Source organism: Zalophus californianus, chromosome 2 (genome assembly GCF_009762305.2).
Source record: "Zalophus californianus isolate mZalCal1 chromosome 2, mZalCal1.pri.v2, whole genome shotgun sequence".
Taxonomy (NCBI): domain Eukaryota; kingdom Metazoa; phylum Chordata; class Mammalia; order Carnivora; family Otariidae; genus Zalophus; species Zalophus californianus.
This window is the reverse complement of record NC_045596.1, coordinates 157684509-157705821: the sequence shown is the minus strand read 5'-3', so window position 1 is coordinate 157705821 and position 21313 is coordinate 157684509. Positions and strand designations below refer to the sequence as shown.

The 21313-nt window shown below is 48.1% G+C and overlaps 1 protein-coding gene across 1 annotated transcript; it reads right to left on the bottom strand.

The window, feature by feature from the left end:
• Positions 1–2428: 2428 nt before the first annotated feature.
• NKX3-1 (NK3 homeobox 1) lies at positions 2429–6680 on the bottom strand. Its single transcript, XM_027598939.2, has 2 exons — positions 6359–6680; positions 2429–5331 (listed from the first exon to the last, which is right to left on the bottom strand). The coding sequence occupies exons 1-2, from the start codon at positions 6633–6635 to the stop codon at positions 4913–4915; spliced, it is 696 nt and encodes a 231-aa protein (XP_027454740.1). The 5' UTR covers positions 6636–6680; the 3' UTR covers positions 2429–4912.
• Positions 6681–21313: the final 14633 nt, after the last annotated feature.

Genomic DNA, 21313 nt, shown 5'->3' with positions numbered 1-21313 from the left:
GGTGCCCACCCTCTTGCCTCAATCTGGGACACGCTTCTTAAGGGTGAGGGGAGCCTGGGTGGCTCAGTCAGTTGAGCTTCCGACTCTTGGTGTGGCCAGAGTCATGATCTCAGGGTCATGAGATCTAGCCCGGCATGGGGCTCTGAGCTCAGCAAGGAGTCTGTCCAGGATTCTCTCCCTCCCCCACCGCCCCTCCCCCATCTCACACGTGCGCGAGTGCGTGCTCTCACGCACTTTCTCTCTTTCTTTTTCTCTCTTTCTTTCTCTCTCTTTCAAATAAAGAAATAAAATCTTTAAAATAAAAAAGTATTGGCTGAGGCCTCAGTCACAACTGCACTGTGGGTCAGCTTCCTCACTCTGCTGTCCTCACTTCCTCTTGGGTGTATTCCCGAGTGCATTCTCAATAAACCTTCTGCCCGAAACTCTCCATCACGGGGCACCCCAGCTAACCGACTGTCTCTTCACCGGTCCCTCAGAGGCCAGCTTTAAGATGTGTGATCCGAACAGCACCTGAAAAAGATGACTTGCTCAGCTGTTAGAAGGAACACGTTTTTGTCAGGTGTAGCTCTCTGACGTTCATTTCCCCTTCTGGAAGCTCTGGCCTTCCTAAGGAGGCCTGGGGAGGACCAATGCGACCACCAGTGACAAAGCTAGTGACGCTAGCAATTTGCACCTGAAATAACTTGAGAGCTAGATCGCCGAGGAATTCCAGAAACCACAAACATGTGGCATGCTCAGCAGAGTTGCTGGAAGCGGACGGGTGTGAGATTAGTAGAGATACTGAGGGAAAGTTGGAAAAGCGACAAAGAAGAGGAGGCAGAGAACGTTCTCTAGAGATGAAACATTTTTGTTTTATTTCCTGGATTAGTTACTTTTAATGGTTAAAAAAAAATCCACATCTGTTAATTTACTGCAAGAGCCTTTGTAATTTGAGAGCTAATGGCCTTCCAGGGGAGGGGAGGATGCTATGGATTTGTGCAAAGAGTTAAATCTCATGATGTGAACATGCTACGGGGAGGCCCCACCTGTGTGTACAATGTACTTAAAGGATTAGAGCAAACTTTGAAATTATGATATGTTTTACCTAGAGTAAGCACCTTACTCTTTAAGCTTCTATTTCCTTGAAGGATTGGGGGGGGGGGGCATCAATTCTCTCAAGTAATCAGGTGCATGAGACATTCTGCTTGTGGGATTTAATGAAGGTTTAAGTGCAGGCAGATGAAGGATGTGTTATTTATATATTTTATTTTTTAAAGATTTTATTTATTTTAGAGAGAGAGTGTGTGTGAGCATGAGCCAGGGGGAGAGGCAGAAGGGGAGAGAAAGGGAGAAGCAGACTCTCTGCTGAGCAGGGAGCCCGATTCGGGGCCTGATCCCAGGCCCCTGAGGTTAATGACCTGAGCTGAAGGCAGACACTTAACCAGCTGAGCCACTCAGGCGCCCCTATATATTTTATTTTATTTTTGATTTTTATTTTTTTGAATTTATCTTTTTGACAGAGAGAGCATGAGCACAAGCAGTGGGAGCAGGAGAGGGAGAAGCAGGCTCCCCACTGAGCAAGGGGCCCGATGTGGGACTCAATTCTAGGACCCCAGGATCATGACCTGAGCGGAAGGGATGCTTAACCGACTGAGCCACCCAGACATCCCTATGTTTTATTTTAAACCTATTTGCAATACTTGGTGAATCAAGTGAATTCAAAGATGTTGCTTCCAAGAGGCCTATCCACCCTAAATGAAGGTGGCATTTCCAGGGAGATACGTGCACCAGAAAGCCAGGGGAGGGTTGTAGTGGGAGGGGCTGGTGGGAGGTGAAACGGAAATTTTATTTTAAAAAATTTTTTTTAAAGATTTGAAAGAGCGGGAGCGCTAATAAGTGTGGGGTGGGGCAGAGGGAGAGACTCTTCAAGCAGACTCCCTGCTGAGCACAGACTCAGACTCAGCTGATCCCAGGATCCTGAGATCATGACCTGAGCTGAAAACCAAGAGTCAGTTGCTTAACTGACTGAGCCACCCAGGTGCCCCTGCAAGGGGCATTTTAGAAGAAATATTGCTGTGCTCTCCATGTTCCCTTCAGGGACTTCCAGAAATACATGGAAATACCCGATGTTCTCTATTTAACAAAAGGGCTGGAGCTGGAGCAGATGATTTTTAAACCGAAGGCAGAAATTTTTTTCCCCTCCACAGATTTACCAGGAATGGGAGTGGGGGGGGGGAGTGCATTTATAAAAGAATGACCATCATTTGCCACTGGCTAAGCTACTGCTTTTGACTATTTGGTCTCCTTAGATTTGTCAGGCAGGCTGAGTGAGGGAGAACACAGTAATGAGAAATAGGTAAGCTCAAAAGCATGCAGCGTTTAAGAAACAAAAACCCATACGTAAATACGTCTAATAAAGTCACAGTATTTTATTTTAAAAACACTCACACATTGCCGAAAATACTTAGAAAAATAAAGTTTGGTTGGGGTACTTTACTCAACTTCAAGTCACAGGCTTTCATGTTACAGACTGGAGCAGAGTTTGTTATGCAGGTGGAGAACCCAAACTGACTTATGGAAGGGCAACAGGCTGTCTGAGGTGGTCAGAGGCACCCTCTAGTTCACCCATCAGATACCCAGACAGAGATGGGGGGAGTAACTAGTTCCAATGGAGGAAGAGCAAGATAGATTCATAGACCAAATAATTTTAAACAAAGACTTTTTTTTTTTTTTTTTGCAACACAATACACATCATGGTAAAATGTTCTAATACCTGGAGAACAGCCGGTGGAAAGAGAGTGAGAGAGAAAGGGTACCAAGCGGGGAGTGGGCACTGGATGCTTCTCTTCAAAGCCTTGTGAGCAGAAGCAAGCAATCTGGGCCAGTCTGCTGTCTGCGCCCCTGGTGCTTGTCAGCAGCCGAGCGTTTAACAGTATTTCAATGTGGAGCCCAAACGGGAGAAAATGGGGTGAAACGGGCCAACTTTCTATCAACTCAGGCAGTTTTGCCACCAACAGTAAATTGCCCCCTTTTAATAGGAGGAAATTGAATGGTTTCTCACTAAACACAATTAAGTAGTGGGATCAAGAGATTTCCAGGCCTCGGGGTACCTCATTACAACTGGCTGCTTCTACTCTGACGTCGCCCCTCCACTAGGTCACCTGAGACAATCGGGTAGAAACAGAAGCGTGGCCAGGTTTCTCCTTGGCCCTCTTCCCATTCTCGCTGAAGTCACTAGGTGACTCGTTTGGGGGACCCATTTTTTATAGGCATTAAATACAGCTCCCGAAGTATTTGAACAGTTTCGCTGTTTGGTGACGGACGCCACAGTAATAATGTGTTTTGAAAAGTTTCCTTTTCCTTAGCCCCTGCTGGCAAAGTGTTATCGGCCCCCTCAGCTTGCAGCCAGGGACCCAGCTCCCCGAAGCCCTGGCTGCCTCTTCTCCATGTCCTGCCCATGAACTCTGCATTTCCACTGGACAGCTCAATGGCTCCCAACCCTTCATTTTGCCCTGTGTTCTCCTTGTGTGTGAAAGCCCGATACCTCTTAACTCCTCTGCCTGCAGGGATCCCAGAGGGTTGTCAGACTTTGAACTGTAACAACAGAGCCACCAGAAAGTCTTATAAAAGCAGCAGTGACCTTTTCGAGCTGTCAAGTCTTTAAATAGGATTTGGGATTTAATGTATGTTTTTAAAGAAAAAAATATAAGAATTGCTAGTTTAAAAAAAATGCACATCTTTTAGCCAATTCAGGATCTTCCCCCTACCCTACTTTCTTTCTTTCTTTCTTTTTTATTTTTTTAACCCAGGAGAGATAAAGCTTTGGGGGAAAAAAAAAAGACCAGATCTCAGGTTAAATAAGGAAGGTGTATGTTAGGTGCAGCCAGACTAAAAGTCTGGGCTGCAAAGAAGCCCTTTGGTGGGTGATCGTTGTGGAAAAGGAACAAAAAAATAAAAGGAGGGAAGGCAGGAGTTTATAGGAGAGAAGTATGTGATCTGTCATGGTGTAGTATGAATTACAGCCTGAAAACTCCAGGAAACTGCTCATTCTAATTCTCAGGCCCAGGGCAAAAAGGTCCAGAGGAGGCTTTTTTAAAATCTTTATTAACAAAAAAATGTAATGCCCTCCCCCCCCAACTGCCCAGCCGCAGTGCAGAGGCTCCTCCTCAGGCCGTTGTCCGACATGTGGAGAGTCTTCTGTCCCGGGCCCACCCCTTGCAGTACATTTCTGTTTATACAGCTTGTACTAAAACCACAGTGAGTGCTTCGAGTTCTGCTTGGGCCACCCTGGAAATACTTAGGTCGGTGTGTTATTTAAAAAGGAAGCAGCAGCAGCTTATATTTTCACCTCCTTGTACCGATCTTCAAATCCCATGCAGGTCCGTGCTGAGCATGACAGGCTTCTCTTTGAGCCTCTGTCTTCCTCTCTCTTATGGGGACAGAGAGGAACCTTGGTCGTATTCCAAGGTCAATGAGAGGTTTTGGAACTTAAGTGTAATTCGGGAGGTGACACCCTCGACTTGGTCATCCTTTTCCCCTTCAGGTTCGCGGTTTCAGGGTTGATGTTCAGTTACACAAGAGGATGGAGTGGAAATGGCATCCTCAGGAGTGATGGGGACAGCTCATATGAAATCACAGGAAGTGCTAGAAACAGCACTTGACTTTATCCCTCCCCACTTGGCGGAGGTCTCAAAGAGCAAAAAAACCTCCCACATCACGTGTTGGGGGATCTATCTGGATATTATTCACTGTCCCAGATCTTTCATTGGCTCACCAGTGAAGAATCTGGGATGTCGATGCAAACCTGCAACAGGGTCAGTACGCACGTCGCTTGCTCCCCAGTCCTCCCTGAGCCTGGCCCCTTTTGCCCTCCAGAGACGCAAACCCAGGGAAGACAGTATTTGACCACTCATGATTGTCCTCTGAGCTGGCACTACCAGAAAGGTGGGTTCCAGCCTCCCAAGCAGTACAGGTAGGGGTAGTAAGGGTAGCTGTTATGCATGGAGATGAGAGAGGCCTGGGACAAGCCCTCCTCTTTCAGAGCCGGCAGGGAGGAGTGCTTCTCCAGGTCTCCCAGGTCCGAGGTGAGCTGCTTTCGCTTGGTCTTATAGCGTCTGTTCTGGAACCATATTTTCACTTGGGTCTCGGTGAGCTTGAGGTTCTTGGCCAGGTGAGCCCTTTCAGGGGCTGACAGATACTTCTGGTGGCTGAACTTCCTCTCTAACTCAATGACCTGAGTGTGGGAGAAGGCAGCACGGGAGCGCTTCTGCGGCTGTTTCGAGGTTTGCGGAAGGCTTGGTAAGGAGCCTGCACTGTTTTCACAGTCCATCAGATAAGTCTCAAAGTGTCTATCTGGAAAGGAGAAGGGAGAAGGACGGATGGGAAGGAAAAGGTTACATGTTAGAGGGAAGAGAACAGAATTCAATCCACCCTTATCTCTTCGGTGAGTGAACAAACAGCCCACTGTCATCTTCGATACATTTCACTTTTTTCACATGACTAAGGAACTCCCCTGAGTGGGGAGTGAGTGAATACGTATATTATGTATTAATTTCCTAACAGTCATCAAGAACCTAACGTTAGAAGCCGTTAGTGGTAGAGCTTCCTGCCATATCGTCCAGGAGAATTAACTAGGGTCCTAGATGTGTGCGTTGAGAAGAGGTGGGAGAAGTGAGGCAGGGAAGACACAGGAATCAGACAGCTGGTAACGCAGGACCCAAAGGCATCAGCTTAACTTTTGGGTGGCCAGAGAGGGTTTGCGTTATAGGAGAGGCGGCGCAGGCTGAGGGCAAGTTCATTCTCTGGCTTCAGTCCCCTTTTTCTAAACAAGCCGTTAGGATACCTCATCCGAAGTGACAGGAAAAGTAAAAAGTCTATTCTAAATGTTCTAACGGTGTTGTATTTCCTGAAGGCCGGAGGGACCTTCCAAATGTAGTTTTACTGCCCTTGGAGTTGGGAAGCCAAGGGAGTCTTCGCTTGTCAAACCCTGATCAGTTACTTGTTATACGTAACTAACTGCCAAGAGGTAGCGCGGGGCGGGCGCGGATCCAGGGTCCCGCGGTGGCTGGGAGCGCGTGGCGGGGTCTTGGGGCACCAGAGCCCGCGGAGCAGAGAACACCGTGCCCGGCGAGTCCAGCCCAGGTACAAATCCTGCGCCACCCTGACGGTGGGGCTCAGGGTTAGTTTTCGAGGCGCGCCCGCGGCGGGAGGCGGTGAGGTCCCTTGGCCTGTTGCCGCGGGGCCCCGCATCCCTGCAGCGGGAGCTCCGGGAGGCCTGCGTTGGACCCGCCCTCGCGCCGGTGCAGCCCGCAGGCCGGCCCGCCCCTCCTTCGGGACCGCACCCTGGCCCAGCCCGGCCGCCCCAGCCTCGCGGGCTCACCTGGCTCGCTCTCCGCCGGGGCGTCGGCCTCCTGCCCGGTGCCGAGCCGGGCGCTCCACTCGTCCTCGGGCGCCCCAGCGCCGCCTCTTCCTCGCTCGGGCTCCAGCTCCTGGTCTCGCCGCGGGTCCGGCTGGCGCGGGGGCTGCGGGCTGCTCGTGTGACCACCGCGCCTCTCCGCGCCGTCCCGCAGAATGTCCTGGATGAGGAAGGAGGTGAGCGGCTTGGACTGGGTGGCCGCCCCCGCCTCCCTGGGCCGCGGCTCGGGAGCCCTAAGCATCCCGGCGGCTCGGCTGCAGCCCGGCGGCGTCAGCGGCGTCCTCCGCGTCCGCACCACTTTCACTTTCCGCCGCTCCGGCGCACTTATAGCCCTGGGGGAGCGCGCCGCGCCGCCTTCCCATTGGCCGCCGGACCCGGGGCGCGGCGCGGATTGGCCGCCCGGCACTCCAGGTGAGGGGGGCGGAAAAGGGGAGTCCCTCGCACAGTCTCCGTCACCTCTTCCCTAGAGGAGCCCACCCTAAATTCCAGCTCCCACCCACAACGGAAGTTTAGACCCAGTGGAGAATAGTGATGCCGACGAGAGATAATCCGTTTCGCTCTCATAGATTGTTAAAGCGCCTTTACTCACAAAGGGTGGGTACTACGATCCCAGTTTACAGATGCGAATTCCGAGGGCCCCGTGTCAAGGAGAGACTGGTAGTAGAGCTGGATCTACCAAGGCTTTCAAAGACACAGGACAACAGTCTCGACTCTGTGCTGGATGTCATTGGGGCCATTGATAAAAGTGGAATAAGAACGATGGATTAAAGTATCGAATCAGTGTTAAATTTACTGAAGTTAACAGTACTGTGATGGTATAAAAGAACATTCTTAGGAAATAAACATTAAAGTACTTAGGGGCAGAGGCTCATGATGGATGAAACTTAACCCTCACATGATTCCGAAAGAATGATACAGATTGAGAGATAGATCCCATGTGATAAAATGAACTGGTTAAATATTAACAGCTGGTGAATCTGATATGCTGGTGTTCTTTTGAACTATTTTTATATATATGCAACTTTTCTGTACCTCCAGGTCTAAGGCAACTCGCATTCCACTGGAAACTTCAAAAGGATGTCATGTTGTGTGTCTCGGGAGGAGAGAGGTGGGGTAGGTTATTGTGGATAAAGCAACCACCAAAGAGAACCGCCGTGTACAATGGAGAGGTCTTTGGCAAAGGTGATTTTCTTCTCTCATTTTTTCATTTCAAAAAATATTTTAGGGACCCCTGAGTGGCTCAGTCAGTTAAGCGTCTGCCTTCGGCTCAGGTCGTGACCTCGGGGTCCTGGGATAGAGCCCCACGTTGGGCTCCCTGCTCAGTGGGGAGCCTGCTTCTCCCTCCCCCTCTGCAGCTCCCCCTGCTTGTGCTCTCTCTCTCACTCTCTCTCTCTCAAATAAATAAAGAAAATCTTACAAAAAAAGAAGGTGCTGTGAACATTCACATACAGGTTTTTGTGTGAACATGAGTTTTCATTTCTCCGTGTTAAATATCCAGGAGTGCAATCGCTGGGTCATATGGTAATTGCATGTTTAGTTTTGTAAGAAACTGCTAACCTATTTTCCAGAGTGGTTGTTCCATTTTAGATCTCCATCAGCAATATTTGAGAGTTTCAGTTTCTCCATATCCTCATTAGCATCTGTCATTATCACTGTCTTTTAGCCATTCTAGGAGGTATGTAGTGATATCTCACTGTGGTCTTAAATTTTCAGTTTGCACTTCCCAAATGGCTAATGATATCGAACATCTTTTCATGTGCTCCTTTGCCATCCATATGTCTTCTTTGGTGAAGTATCTGTCCAGTTCTTTGAGGTTTTGATAATTCTTTGTATATTCTCTATATGGGCCTTTGTTTAATGTGTGGTTTGAAAAGATTTTCTCCCAGCTTGTAGCTTGTCTTTTCATCTTTTAAACAGAATATTTCACAGCCCAAAGGTTTTTAATTTTGGTAGAGTCCAATTTATTAATTTTTTAATTTGACATATTTTACTCTTGGTGTCATACCTGAGAACTCTTTGCTTATCCCTACTACCTGAAGATGCTCTCCTGTGTTATCTTCTAAAAGTTTTATATGTTACTTTTAAATGCAGGATCCATTCTGAACTTATTTTTGCATATGGTGTGAAGTGTAGGTGGAGGTGGCCTTCTTTCAGTTTTTAAAATCTAGAGCTGGGTGGCATTTCAAATCAGTGGAGGAAATGTAAATTATTTAATAACTAGTGCTGCCATTTGGAAAAAATAAAGTTCTATTCTTATAACAAAATAAATCCCAGATGGCTCAAAGATTTAAAACATAAACAGGCATATAAAAAAAAAAAAAAGGTTTACCCACACTCATCATTAGAGAAATGCAAATTAAAACCACACTGAGATACCCCTTTTCCACCTATCAGACTGGCAGAAGTTAAGAAGATGGATGATGTCCAGCATTGGTGGAGGGTGTGGAGGAACAGTGGTTTCCATACCAAGCTGGAGGGAGACTAAATCAGCCTCGTATATTTGAATGATGACTTGTCAAAATTAAAACTGCACATATCTTTTGACACAGCTATTCCATGCTTAGAGACTTACCCTAGAAATATACAAATATACATTGTACTACTTGGGAAAATATCCTCAATTTGGTCAGAGACTGATGAAGTTGCAAAATAATGTTATAGAATAGAAATAGTTATAAGTTATCTATTTTTTACATTTGAGCATGTTCACATGCAGAATATATCTAAAAGGATATAAATATCTCACTAGAGCAGTTACCTGTGATCCGTGAGGTGGAGACAGCAGATCAGGAGGAGGACAGGGGAGTGGAACAGGGGGACATTTTCTTATGCTAATTTGTAACCTTAAAAAATTAAAAATGTAGAGCAGAAGCTGAGCTTGGGGGCTCACCTCTTCCACCAGCGGCACCTCAGATCTCAGATGTCCCTTTGGAATGGGGACACGGCTCACAGCACTTCTCCTCACCTCGCTTCACATGGCCTTCCTTTCATGCTTTGTATTTGGGATGTTTATGTGGATGGGTACTCTCCTTTATTAGACTATGAGCTCCCTGTGCAGGGACTATGTCATCATATTTATACTGTCCCTAACAGCTGGCTTAGATCTTGACACACAGAAGGTGCTCAATAAGTGTTTGCTGGCTGGACGTCCAGCTTTAGGCACTGGGAGGCATCTCCCAAGCTGGCAGGGTTATCCGTAAAGGACCACAAGTTCCCAAGGCAAAACACAGTGTAGGGTCTTGCCCTTCCTCACCAAGTTTGGGTGACAAGGAGCAAGGGCAATCAGGAAGACACAAAGGAGGTAGAATTCCAGAGAAAAATAATGCCCCCTCCCCAGCTGTCCCCCTCCAAATCCCTGGAATTTAGGAATATGTTATACGGATAACAAAAGGAAGTTAAGGCTGCGGATGGAATTGAAGTTGCTAATCAGCTGACCTTGAGATGGCAAGGTTACTCTGGGTCCTCCAGGTGAACCCAGTGTCATCACAGAGTTCTTACAAGTTAAAGAAGGAGGGAAGAGTCAGAGTCAGAGAAGCGATGGGAAGTGAGAAAGACTCACCTGACCTTTGCTGACTTTGAAGATGGAAGTGGGCGGGCCTGAGCCAAGGAATACAGGCAGCCTCTAGAATCTGGAAAAAGGTGAGAAGCAGATTCTCCCCTAGAGCATCTAGAAGAAAAACAGCTCTGCTGACACCTTGATTTTAGCCCAATTAGACCCATTCTGGACTTCCAATCTCTAGAAATGAACACAGAGGCATTTATAAAAGGATGCAGAAATGGAGAGAGGATTACCAGCTCTGCTTTGATATGAACTTCGAGACTTTTTTTTTAAATTGAAACATACATTTAGATCCATAATCCCATCCCTTTATTAAAACTTTCTTCTTCCAGTCTTCAGCCATATTCTATTGTAGGATAAGTATAATTTTGTACCCTATTTTTTCCTTCCAACCTTTTATTACAGCATAAGCATTCATATATTGCTCCTTTAGCATATTTTAGGAGCCTTCTAGATCCAAAGACACTGGGAATTTAGAATCACCTAATATAATTTTGTGGTGATCTCAGCAAGAAGCTGAGGTTTCCAGAGACGATGGAACTATAACTGGGAGTCCAGGCTCATGAACTCCTGGCTGAAACACTTCCATTGTGCCACCTCCCGTCCGTCTGCCCACCCCCACCTGCCTCCAAGGCTACCCTCCTGAGTGCAAAATGGGAGCAGAGTTTATAGAATTTTCCTGTATAAAATGTGTTTTAAAATGTACCCGGGATTAGTTTCAAGCGAGTATGGATGGTAACACACGCAGACTCAGAAATGACTGTCGTGAAGGAAGAAGTTGATACTCACAGATCCCTAGAAGGAGAGGCATGACACCCTGTGCAGGGCCATCTGGGGAAGTATCAGGGTCCAGGGGCAGAAAGGGCAAGGGAAAAGTATGGACTTTAGCCTTTATGTGTTTTTTGTGGGGAGGAATGGAAAAGGCTTAGGATTGGATGGTTTCAATAATTTCAGCAGGTTCTGGGTTATGGGGGTGGTCTTGAATTATCTGGTACCTGGCAGTGGGGTGATTTGGGGGAAGGGGAATATTGGTTTGGTGGGTGACAATGGGAAAACAGGTGGTTGGGGGTATGGGCTCAGGATTGGTTGGTTTGCATTTCATGCTTGTGGGCAAGTTGTTTGCTGTTCCTAAGACTTAGCTAATCCTGAGAGGCTGTCCCTCCCAGGTCTGCAAGGCTCCAAGGTGTCCAACTATTATAAAATATAGAAAATAAAAACATGATTAATACAAAATGCTTTGTTAGCATGCATCATTTTCACAGCATACATTTTTCTTTTAAAATATGTTTCAGGAAAAAAAATAAAAATTAAAAAACAATTAAAAAAATTATGTTTCGGGGATCCCTGGGTGGCTCAGTCAGTTAAACATCTGCTTTCAGCTCAGGTCATGATCTTGGGGTCCTGGGATCGAGCCCCGCGTCGGGCTCCCTGCTCAGCGGGAAGTTTGCTTCTCTCTCTCCCTCGGTCCCTCACCCCTGCTCATACGCTCTCTCTCTCCTCTCAAATAAATAAATAAAATCTTAAATATATGTTTCAAGACCTTCTGAGAGTAGCCACACCAAGTTCATGCTTTATCTCAACACATCATGATGTGCGTCTTCCATGAAGGAACTTCATGTTGGCTTTGCTAATTCTGAAAGACAAGAAGATAAAGAAAGAAAAAAGGAATGGACCATAACCACCGCCACCACAGAGAGGATTATACACCTTGCATCAGCCAGCAAGGTTTATCACACTTCCAAGAAGGTTGCAGTCCAGATGGAGGTAGGAGATGTTGAGGAATAATCCTCAACTGGCAGAGTTTCAAGGGTAAATGTCTGGGAGCAGTGCTCCTTCCCTAAAGGCCACCTGCTCACGACATAAAGGAGATTGTTGTGGGTATGACCTTCTTTCTCTTATTCCCCTTCCTTTCATAGCGCCCTCCCATCCCAGCCTCCTGTTCCAGTTCCCAGTCCGAATGGATCTAGATGTGCCTCAGGGAGGGAAGACTGCCTGAATTTCTCATGGTAGAGACTCCTACCAACCTCAATATAAAGCAGGCCTCCTTGATACAGCGCCAGCCATTCCTAAATCTGCTTTAAGTGGAGATGGAGGGGTGGGAGAACACTTTCTTACATGTTCTTGGAAGTTCAGTGAAGTTGGGACTCAGACTTTTCCCTTCAGTATCCTTCTGGGCTGGACAGGAACATGAAAATGCTGGGTCCGTATCTTACTGGACAGGTTCTGTTTGTTTCCCCATCCTCATGTCCTCCTTGCAGTAGAACTAAAGACTTTCTTGCCCTTGTGGAGAAAAGAATTGTTTAGAAGCAGCTTCCAGGGTGTCTTAGAACCCTAGAACAGCTTGGGGAGGGGCTGCCTTTTTTGGAAGGAGGTCAGTGGCTAATGGAGTAGCCTCTAGCTGTGGGGCCTTAGGCGAGTCACCTAACCTTTTAGAGCATGCCTTAGTTTCCTCATGCAAACTGGGTGCAAAAACGCATCCCCTTAAGGATTGTTGAGAGGAATAAGATGGCCTTTCATAATGAAGAACCTCAGAGCCTGGCATGCACAGAGTGCCCAGGAATGGCTCATTTCTACTAGTCATATTCAGTTCTAGACCCACCTCTGCAATATATCAAATTTGCTTTTTCCAGGCACACTGCAAAAAGGCTGAACAAACAGGCACTTTGGATCTAGGAGTCGCTAATAAAACTGGGGAAGAGAGGTGCAGGAGAGTGTGTTGAATCAATGACCACACTTCAGGTCCAGTCCTGTGGTACTCCTCCTCCACCACACGGTCTGCATCACACAAACTCAGTCTCCCAGCTCTTTATCCCAGCTTTCCAGCACCTTCCACAGGCTCTTCCTTGCCTCCTCTTGCCCCTCCTCCTCCTGACACTGTCCTCTGCTTCTACTGACTCTTTCCGGCAGGGTTTCCACTCATGTCCCGCCCAGCCCCGTCTCCAAGCCTCTATGCATGCTCTGTGTACATTCTTCGTCTCTTGTTTATCTTCACTGGCTCAATTTCCACCCAAAAGATTGTGTAGGACTTTCCAGTCTTCGCCTGCCGGTGGCTCTGCTGCTCAATTGAGCATTTAACCCCCTATTGCCTTGGAGTATTTAATCATTGTATGCCTACCAGTTTTGTCATTAGCCTTCTGGAAGGTCAGGGCCATGTCTCAGCTCCTCCTTTTCCTGCACACACCAGGAAAGCGGGGAGAAAACTGACAGACACTGAATGCTCGCTCTGGGCTGGCTCACTATAGACAATCAGCACTACAACCCCCTGGGGGTCATTTTTTTACAGATGAGGAGCCTGAAGCTCAGACACTGAAGGTAACATGCCCAGGTTCTCAGAGCTAATCCAGGTTAGTCCAGTTCCAAAGCCAGTGCCTTCCCCAGCAGGCCATGTACTAGGCACTTAGCAGGTGTTAATAGCCATGTAGCCTCCGGTTGCAGCATCTTCTCTGGCCTCTTTCAGAACTCTTGCTCCTCCTACCCTATTTCGCTGCTTCTCTCTCTGCTCTCATGGGAGCATTATGGGCAGAGGCGCTGAAAAGAGGGGCAAAGGGATGAATTAAACCACCCTCTACAAGGTGGGCCTGGACATAGGCACCTGCCCCCGGAGTGGTTCAAAGGCATTGGCATCCTGCTGATAACACTCGGCACCCTACATTTTTCTATATAGTGTTTGCGTTAAGATTATTTTCATGTGGGGCGCCTGGGTGGCTCAGTTGGTTAAGCGACTGCTTTCGGCTCAGGTCATGATCCTGGAGTCCAGGGATCCAGTCCCATATTGAATCAGGCTCCCTGCTCAGCGGGGAGCCTGCTTCTCCCTCTGACCCTGCCCACGCAGAGCTTGTGCTCTCTCTCTCTCTCTCAAATAAATAAATAAAATCTTTTAAAAAAAAGATGATTTTCATGTGTTAATATGAAAATGCTATGTGAGTTTGGTGACACACTAAGTTACCCTCGATTGCTCAGTGGCATGAATGGGTCAGACTTTAATTTTCCAACTGCAGGCTGTCAGCGTGTGGAGCCGCAGGGTGTGAGAGATGTGGCATAAGAGAAGAGGTTAGGAGAGCAGGAAAGCTAGGCCTCCCCCCCCCCCCCCCCCCCGCCGCCCCGCCGGATGAGTGGGGGGAGGGGCTAGTACTCTGAGTGGCCAGACCAGGGCTCCCCAGACTGTGAGGTGCACACAAATTACCCAGGGGTCTTGCTAAAATGCAAGCTCTTGTACCAGTAGGTCCGGGTGCCCCCTAACAATGGATTTCTAACAAACTCCCAAGTGATGCCATTACCGGTCCAAATCCCATTCTCATCCCTTGAGTAGCAAAGAGCTAGCATCTCTGAGCAGCTCTGTGCAGGAGAGTGGGACATAATCTGAGGAGGGGTGGGGGCCACTATGGACCCAGGTGATCTGTTCCATTTTCCTTTGAGGGACTCCAAGCCTCGTCTTTGCCTGTGCCCTTTATCCCACTCTGAAACCCACTCAGGTTGCAAATCCCAGACCTGCAAAAGGCCTCTCGCCATCCATCCTCAGACCTTTTAAGAAGGTCTGTTCCTCCAATTCTGTGGCTAGGTATGTCAGTTTTCCCCACAGGCTTTTCTGTATGGCAAAAGGGATTAGGGTTCAGGGAAACGTGGCTAGTCGGTAATAACTCAACCTCGTTAGGCACCTCATCAGTGCTTTTCGCCCAAGAAAAGCCATTGGGGAAGATTTACTGGGCAATGGGAAGCCAGGAGTATTTTGCTAACGGTGACCCTGGTCACCTCCCCTGTGCCCCCTGCACGGCTGCCCGATTGTGGAGAGCCCGGGCTACGGGGCTGCGTCTGCAAGAAGTTTCCCTGCGCACTAACTGGGTGGCCATGGTCCCTCAGCGTCTGGTCTGCTCAACAGCTTAACAGAGGCCCTCACGGGGAGACACGCTGGAGGCTGTTTGTCTAGGGAAGGAGGCTCTGACCTTCCCACACCCCTCACTGCCGGAAGCAATTTGAGACCTCTTCCCTCCCACTCCCTCAGCTCTCGGTGCCCCCCCTAAAACTGAGCAGGCCGTCAGATGGTGCCCCAAAGTGATGGTATCCAGGGCGGATGATTGAAGCAGAAGGGGGCAGAGCCGATTTCTGGGGATGGGATGGGTGCACAGCCCTGTGGGGTGAGGGGTGGGGGCTAAGACTCTGCTCAGCTCTCCAGAGGGGTCTCCTGACCCCTGTGACTGGACAGGGCCTGGGGACCCACAAAGACAACCACTTTCTTCCAGACCTGCTGACTAGAGCTTCTCTGATAGACACTTTCCTGAAAATTGTTTGGGATAATAAAGCCACAGGTCACTGGGCAGAGATTGAGTCACTCAGCCAGGGGTTCCTATTTGGCCTGAGGCAAGTCCTGCCCCTGGGGAAGGCAAGGCCACCCTGGTGTTTTCACAGTTCATAAGGGAAATGGCCACCTGGGTCATGTGGGGAAGGAAGGGCAGATCCTTCCAGATGGCCCCACAAAGTGCCCCTGTGGGCATCCACAAAGCCATTCTTCCCATTTATGTATTTATCCAGGTTTCCATCCCCTCTGAAGGGGCACGAGGGGAGGAAAGAGACAAAACGAGAATAATCTGGAAGGCAAGGGAACAGGTATGCTAGAGAGAGAGAAATGTCCAGAACCAGGAGACACTGGGGCATTCCTATTTAAAAATTCAAAGAATTGGATGTTAAGAGACCTTAACCAGCATTTTATAAGTAAGGAAACTGAGGTGTGGATAATCTAAATGCCTCATCATCTAAAAGTCTACATTAGTGACCGAGTCAGAACTTGGTCATGTCTCTCAATGTGTAGGTCAGTTTTATTTCTGTCTCCTAACACGTGATTTTTTTTTAAATTACAAAACGTTTTAAACAGTCAAAAAATGCAGAAATAATTGCTATAATTTAATTTATTTCATATATGTTATAAAAAGAAATAAAATATTACAGGCATGGCTGAAGTCCCCTTGCCACTGTTTTAATTCTATGACGTGTTAATGGACACATTAAGGTTTTTAAAGAAAACCTGCTCATGTATCCTCTTGTTGGAGCCAGCAGGTAGCTGATTGGTAAGTAGAAAAACTGATGGGTCAAATCAAGCATGACACCACTTCTTCCCCAGAGACCTCTGGACAGGACTGACCCCAGTTAGAGGAGGCACAGGGAAGGCAGGGAGTGAAGAGGCATGGGAGAGTGGGGGGGGGGGGGCGCAGAGGGGTGGCAGAGGGGCCCGTCCAACCAGGAGTTCTAAGAGATGAGGCTGGGTTTGGGGAACTCGCTTCTCCTGGCAGAGTCTGGCCGAAGGCCCCTGAGAAACTAGGCTTGCTGGCACCCCAGTGGGTCCAGCACATTCCTGATGGCTATCTCCTCATACAGGGCTGGAAGCCATTTGGTGCTGTGTGAGTTCTGAGCAGGAGAAAAAGTGTGGACAGAGAACAAGGGAGGAAGGAGGCCAGGTGAGATACCTGGTTTTGACAGACAGACATACCCAGTCCCTCCAGTGAGGGCTCAGTGCTAAGGTCCAGCCACTTTAGGGTGACCTTGCATTGCATAGGGACCGAGTGAAGTAGATGTTTCTAAACAAGTGAAATCCAGCAATACAGAAATCCTTCACTTGGCATCAAAACAATAGTAGCTAACACTTACCTGATGCTTAAGATGTGCAGTTTGAAGTACTTTTCTTATATTAACTCACTTAGTCCTCCTAAGAGCCCTATGAATAGATACTATGATTACCCCCTCCCCCCCCCCCTTTTTCAGAAGAAGAAATCAAGGCACAGTGAGGTTGACTAACTTTGGTGCAGACACTCAGCTAAAAAGTGACAAAGCCAAGATACATACCAGGCGGGCTGGCCTGGGGTCTTGGGTGTTTAACCAACAGGTGATCTACCCTTCGCGGGCAGCGCTTCCAGCCAGGGTCCTCACAGAGGAGACACGGCCACTTCCTCAAGGATGAGTAGAAATTACCCTCAGAGTCCGCATGTGACGTGAGTTGGGAAGAGAGGTGTGTGTTGGAGGGGCAGCTATAGAACATGCTGTCTGCCCTCTAGGAGCTTCGAATCCAACCGGGAAATAGGATGTGTGCAGGGGAGCGGCCTTCATTTCACATGTGTCTCTGAGATCTCCCTTGAAACTCAGGAACGATAGATCACAGAGCAGGAGGGTGCCTTTAGGGGCGCCTGGGTGGCTCTGTCGTTAAGTGTCTGCCTTCGGCTCAGGTCATGATCCCAGGGTCCTGGGATCGAGCCCCGCATTAGGCTCCCTGCTTGGCGGGAGGCCTGCTTCTCCCTCTCCCACTCCCCCTGCTTGTGTTCCCTCTCTCGCTGTGTCTCTCTCTGTCAAATAGATAAATAAAAAATCTTTAAAAAAAAGGAGAGTGCCTTTATATGTGATTTAAAACCTCAGAGAAACGATTAACACTAACTTAGGGAGTGGTTACCTCTGGGGAGGCAGTAAGAGGGAGGTATTAGGTGGGGTTTTAGTTTTATGTCTCTAGGGAAATATCTTAAGCAGAAAACAGTCCTAACAAATAAATATGTCTTAAACCATGTTAGTCCCTGGAAATAACCAAGTATAAGACCTGGTCCTGGCCCATGAGGAGTTTATACGCTAGTTGAGGAGACAGACATCCAAAGGAAAAGACAAACTTGCAGGGGATAGTACTTACTAGGTGTCAAATCGATAGTGGGCAGCAGGTGCAGGAGGAATTCCATATTTGTAAAATTAGAAAGTTGGGCTGGGTACTGTTTATTATGCTATTATTACTGTATTATTGTAACATATATGTTAGTATATTAGCAGCAGGACCCTTTTCAGATGACATTTTACATGAACCCCAGATACATGACAGATAAAGGTGAATCTCTGGCTGCTGAGCAGAGGCAGGGAGCTGGTGACCCAGCCCATGCCCAGCATCCATTTGTCCCGGTGCCGTCCTGAGATCCCTTGTGGTGTTTCAGAACCTGGCTTCAAAACCACTAGACAAGGGGCCTCTTCAACTCACTTTCAAAGCCTGGCAGCTTCAGAATGGAAGGCTTCATGGAGAAGGTAAGCCTTTAAAGGGGCCTGGACACATCCAGAGGTTTGGAGTAGGTGGACCGGAGGAATAAGTCTGCCTGGTAAGGGAAGCCGACTTGACCACCACACAGGAGGGTCTATACACAACAAGCCACTTGGCAGCTACAGAAGGTGTTAAAGTTGGGAGAAGTCATATCAAATTTGTGTTTCAGAAAGACAGTGCTATCAACAAAACTGAAAGGCAACCTACAAAATGGGAGAAGGTAGTTACAAATGACATATCTGATAGAGGGTTAGTATGCAAAATATATAAAGAACTTATCAAACTCAACACCCCAAAAAACAAATAATCTGATTAAAAATGGGCAGAAGACCTGAATAGTCATTTCTTCAAAAGAAGCCATACAGATGGCCAGTAGACACATGAAAAGATGCTCAACATCACTCATCATCAGGGGAATGCAAATCAAAACTACCATGAGATACCACCTCACACCTGTCAGAATGGCTAAAATTAACAACACAGGAAACAACAAATGTTGGCGAGGATGCAGAGAAAGGGGAACCCTCTTACACTGTTGATGGGAATGCAAACTGGTACAGCCACTCTGGAAAACAGTGTGGAGGTTCCTCAAAAAGTTAAAAATAGAGCTACCCTATGACCCAGCAATTGCACTACTAGGTATTTACCTAAAGCATACAAAAATACTAATACAAAGGGATACATGCACCCCAACGTTTATAGCAACATTTTCTACCTTAGCCAAATTATAAAAACAGCCCAGGAGTCCGTCAACTGATGACTGGATAAAGAGAATGTGATATATATACACACAATGTAATATTACTTGGCCATCAAAAAGAATGAAATCTTGCCATTTGCAACGACATGGATGGAGCTAGAGATTATAACGCTAAGGGAAGTCCGTCAGAGAAAAACAAATACCATATGGTTTCACTCACATGGAATTTAAGAAACAAAACAAATGAGCAAAGGGAAAAGAAAAGAGAGAGGGAGGCAATCAAGAAAGAGACTCTAATTCTAGAGAACAAACTGATGGTTATCAGAGTGGAGGTGGGTGGTGACGAGGACGAAGCATCACACTTGCTGTGATGAGCTCCGGGTGATGTATGGAAGTGCTGAATCACTGTACTGTACGCCTGAAACTAATATTACACTGTATGTTAACTAACAGGAATATAAATAAAAACAAAACAAAACAAAACAAAAAAAGAGACAGTGCTGGTAGAAACAATGACAGTGCAAGAAGGGAGTCAGGAGGCCGGTTCCAGGGCTGACGCAGTTAGAGGGAGGCAAGAGAAGGGGGTCCATGCAGGAGATATTGCAAAGGAACAGCAGGTACAGGGCTGCAGGGTGGGCTTTGGGCTCCAAGGGGCCGAGTTTAAATCCCAGTTCTGCCACTTTGAGGTGCAGCTTCTTAGCGTCTCCTGGCCTAAGTTACTTCTTCTGGCAGATAGGAGTGGTTAATAGCTGGCTGTCATGCAGAAATGTCCGGCAGACCAAATGGGGTTGTGTACATGAAGCACTCAGGTCAGCATCCAGACCAAGGAGAGCGTCAGCCAACATCATCCCTGACGCTCCAGTGGGTCATGTCACATTCCCCATCAGGACAGAGAAAGGAGGCAGCAGGCTAGGCCTTCCACCAGCTCAGCCTGGAAAAAAACTTTGTCAACAGTTCCATTATCTGACCTTGAAGCAGAGAGTGTTAAGGAGCACGAAGGAATCTGTGTGAAGAAGTCAATTTCCACCCGGATAGCATCATTGAATGAGTCCTGGATATACTGCCTCTGGATACACAGTCATCCTGAAGGTGGGGGCTCTTCCTTAGCCTTTGGGGCTCAGAGGGGAGGGGAGCTGCTGAGGGGAAGAGAAGCAGGCAGCCTAGGAGCGGCCTTGTGCAGGCGGTATGGACTGAAGCAAGTCCTAGCCTGTGTGCTCCCCCACTTCCCGCACCACTTGGACACAGAGGGGTGGTCAGATCAAAACAGAGGCTATGGCAGCCGGCAGGGGATCGCTACAGGCCCGGAGGTCAGTGTGGTTGGGATCAGGGTGTCTGCCGCTGCCCCAGGGACACTGGGTGTGTGCACTTGCCCAGGCCGGTAGTTACTTACTGGTGTTTATGATATTAATTTTGATCATCCTGGGTGGAGCCATGGCCTTTTTGTCTTAGGACCGTTCTGTGTCACTGCTCAGTTCCCACTGCCTGCAGCCTGGGGACAAGCCTGCAGGTGCATCACAGCCTGGCCCACCCGGGAGTCTTGGCCCTGCTGCACAGATAAGGCTATTTTTGGGTCAGGAGGCTGTTTCCCTATCAGGTAGGAAAGCACAAAAGGGCAAGAGTTGCTTTGCCCCATTTCTTTGTCCCTTAGGAAGGAAAAGAGCCGCTGCTTAAAAAGGGCTGTGGTGAATAGGATTCCATGAGAGGGTGGCAGCTTACGAGACCCATAGTCTGGAAGGATGATGAGGAGAGGTGAGTCTGCTTCTCCAGGAGAGGTCATGCAACACCAAGGTGGCATTAGTGGTGGGTCTGCTGCCGTGGGGGTGTCCCCACTGCCTCTGCTTTGCATTTGCTGCCTCGGAGGTGATAATGTGACCCTGACAGACAGAAGGAAATGATGCAAAGTGATAGGGGGGATCCGTCTGGGTCACTTTCTTTAGATTTATGGAGAGTGTTTATGGACCCATGGAGGCACCCTCCTCACTCGGCAGGCTGAGGCCTGGGAAGAAAGGGGGAAACACATCGCTCTGCCAGCCTACCCCCGCCCCCCAGATCCTACTCTCATGAGGAACTATTGACATCTGCACTTGAGGCTTACCAGCAAGGGAATTGCCCTGGGGCCGGATAGCCCTCAGCAGGTGAGCTTGACTTTTCTAAACACTCTCGCCCTTGCTATCCTGCCTGGCGCTCACTACCCCCTGTGATGCAGAGGCACTTAGTTCTTCAACTCGGAGTTGGCAGAGAATGCCAGTTCCTCCCTGGTTATGGCAGGGTGAGGACAGGATTCCGAGGAGCCAGTGGCTGGGTGGCCGGCCACGGTTTCAGCCAGCCCAAGGTTACAAAGCCGACCATATGGACAGAAACAGAGATGAGAGGTGGATGGGTGGGGGGGTGGGGTGTGTGGATGAGCTCAAGGGCCTGGGTTCAGCCAGCCTTCTTGCCTTTTGGCTATGTGGGCCAAGAGATTGCCTTGATCTGTTTTGTTTTGTTTTGTTGTTGTTCATGCTGGTGTGAGTTGGGTTCCTATCACTTACAAGCCAGAAAGTCGCAGAACTCCATTTTACACAAGACGAGGTTGAAGCTGGGAGAGATGACAGCATCTCGCCCTCCATC

Coding starts and splice junctions, on each gene's coding strand:
- NKX3-1 (XM_027598939.2), bottom strand. CDS start 6,635: ATGCTTAGGGCTCCCGAGCCGCGGCCCAGGGAGGCGGGGGCGGCCACC. Junction 5,332..6,358: donor CCCGGCGGAGAGCGAGCCAG/GTGAGCCCGCGA, acceptor TCTCCTTTCCAG/ATAGACACTTTGAGACTTAT.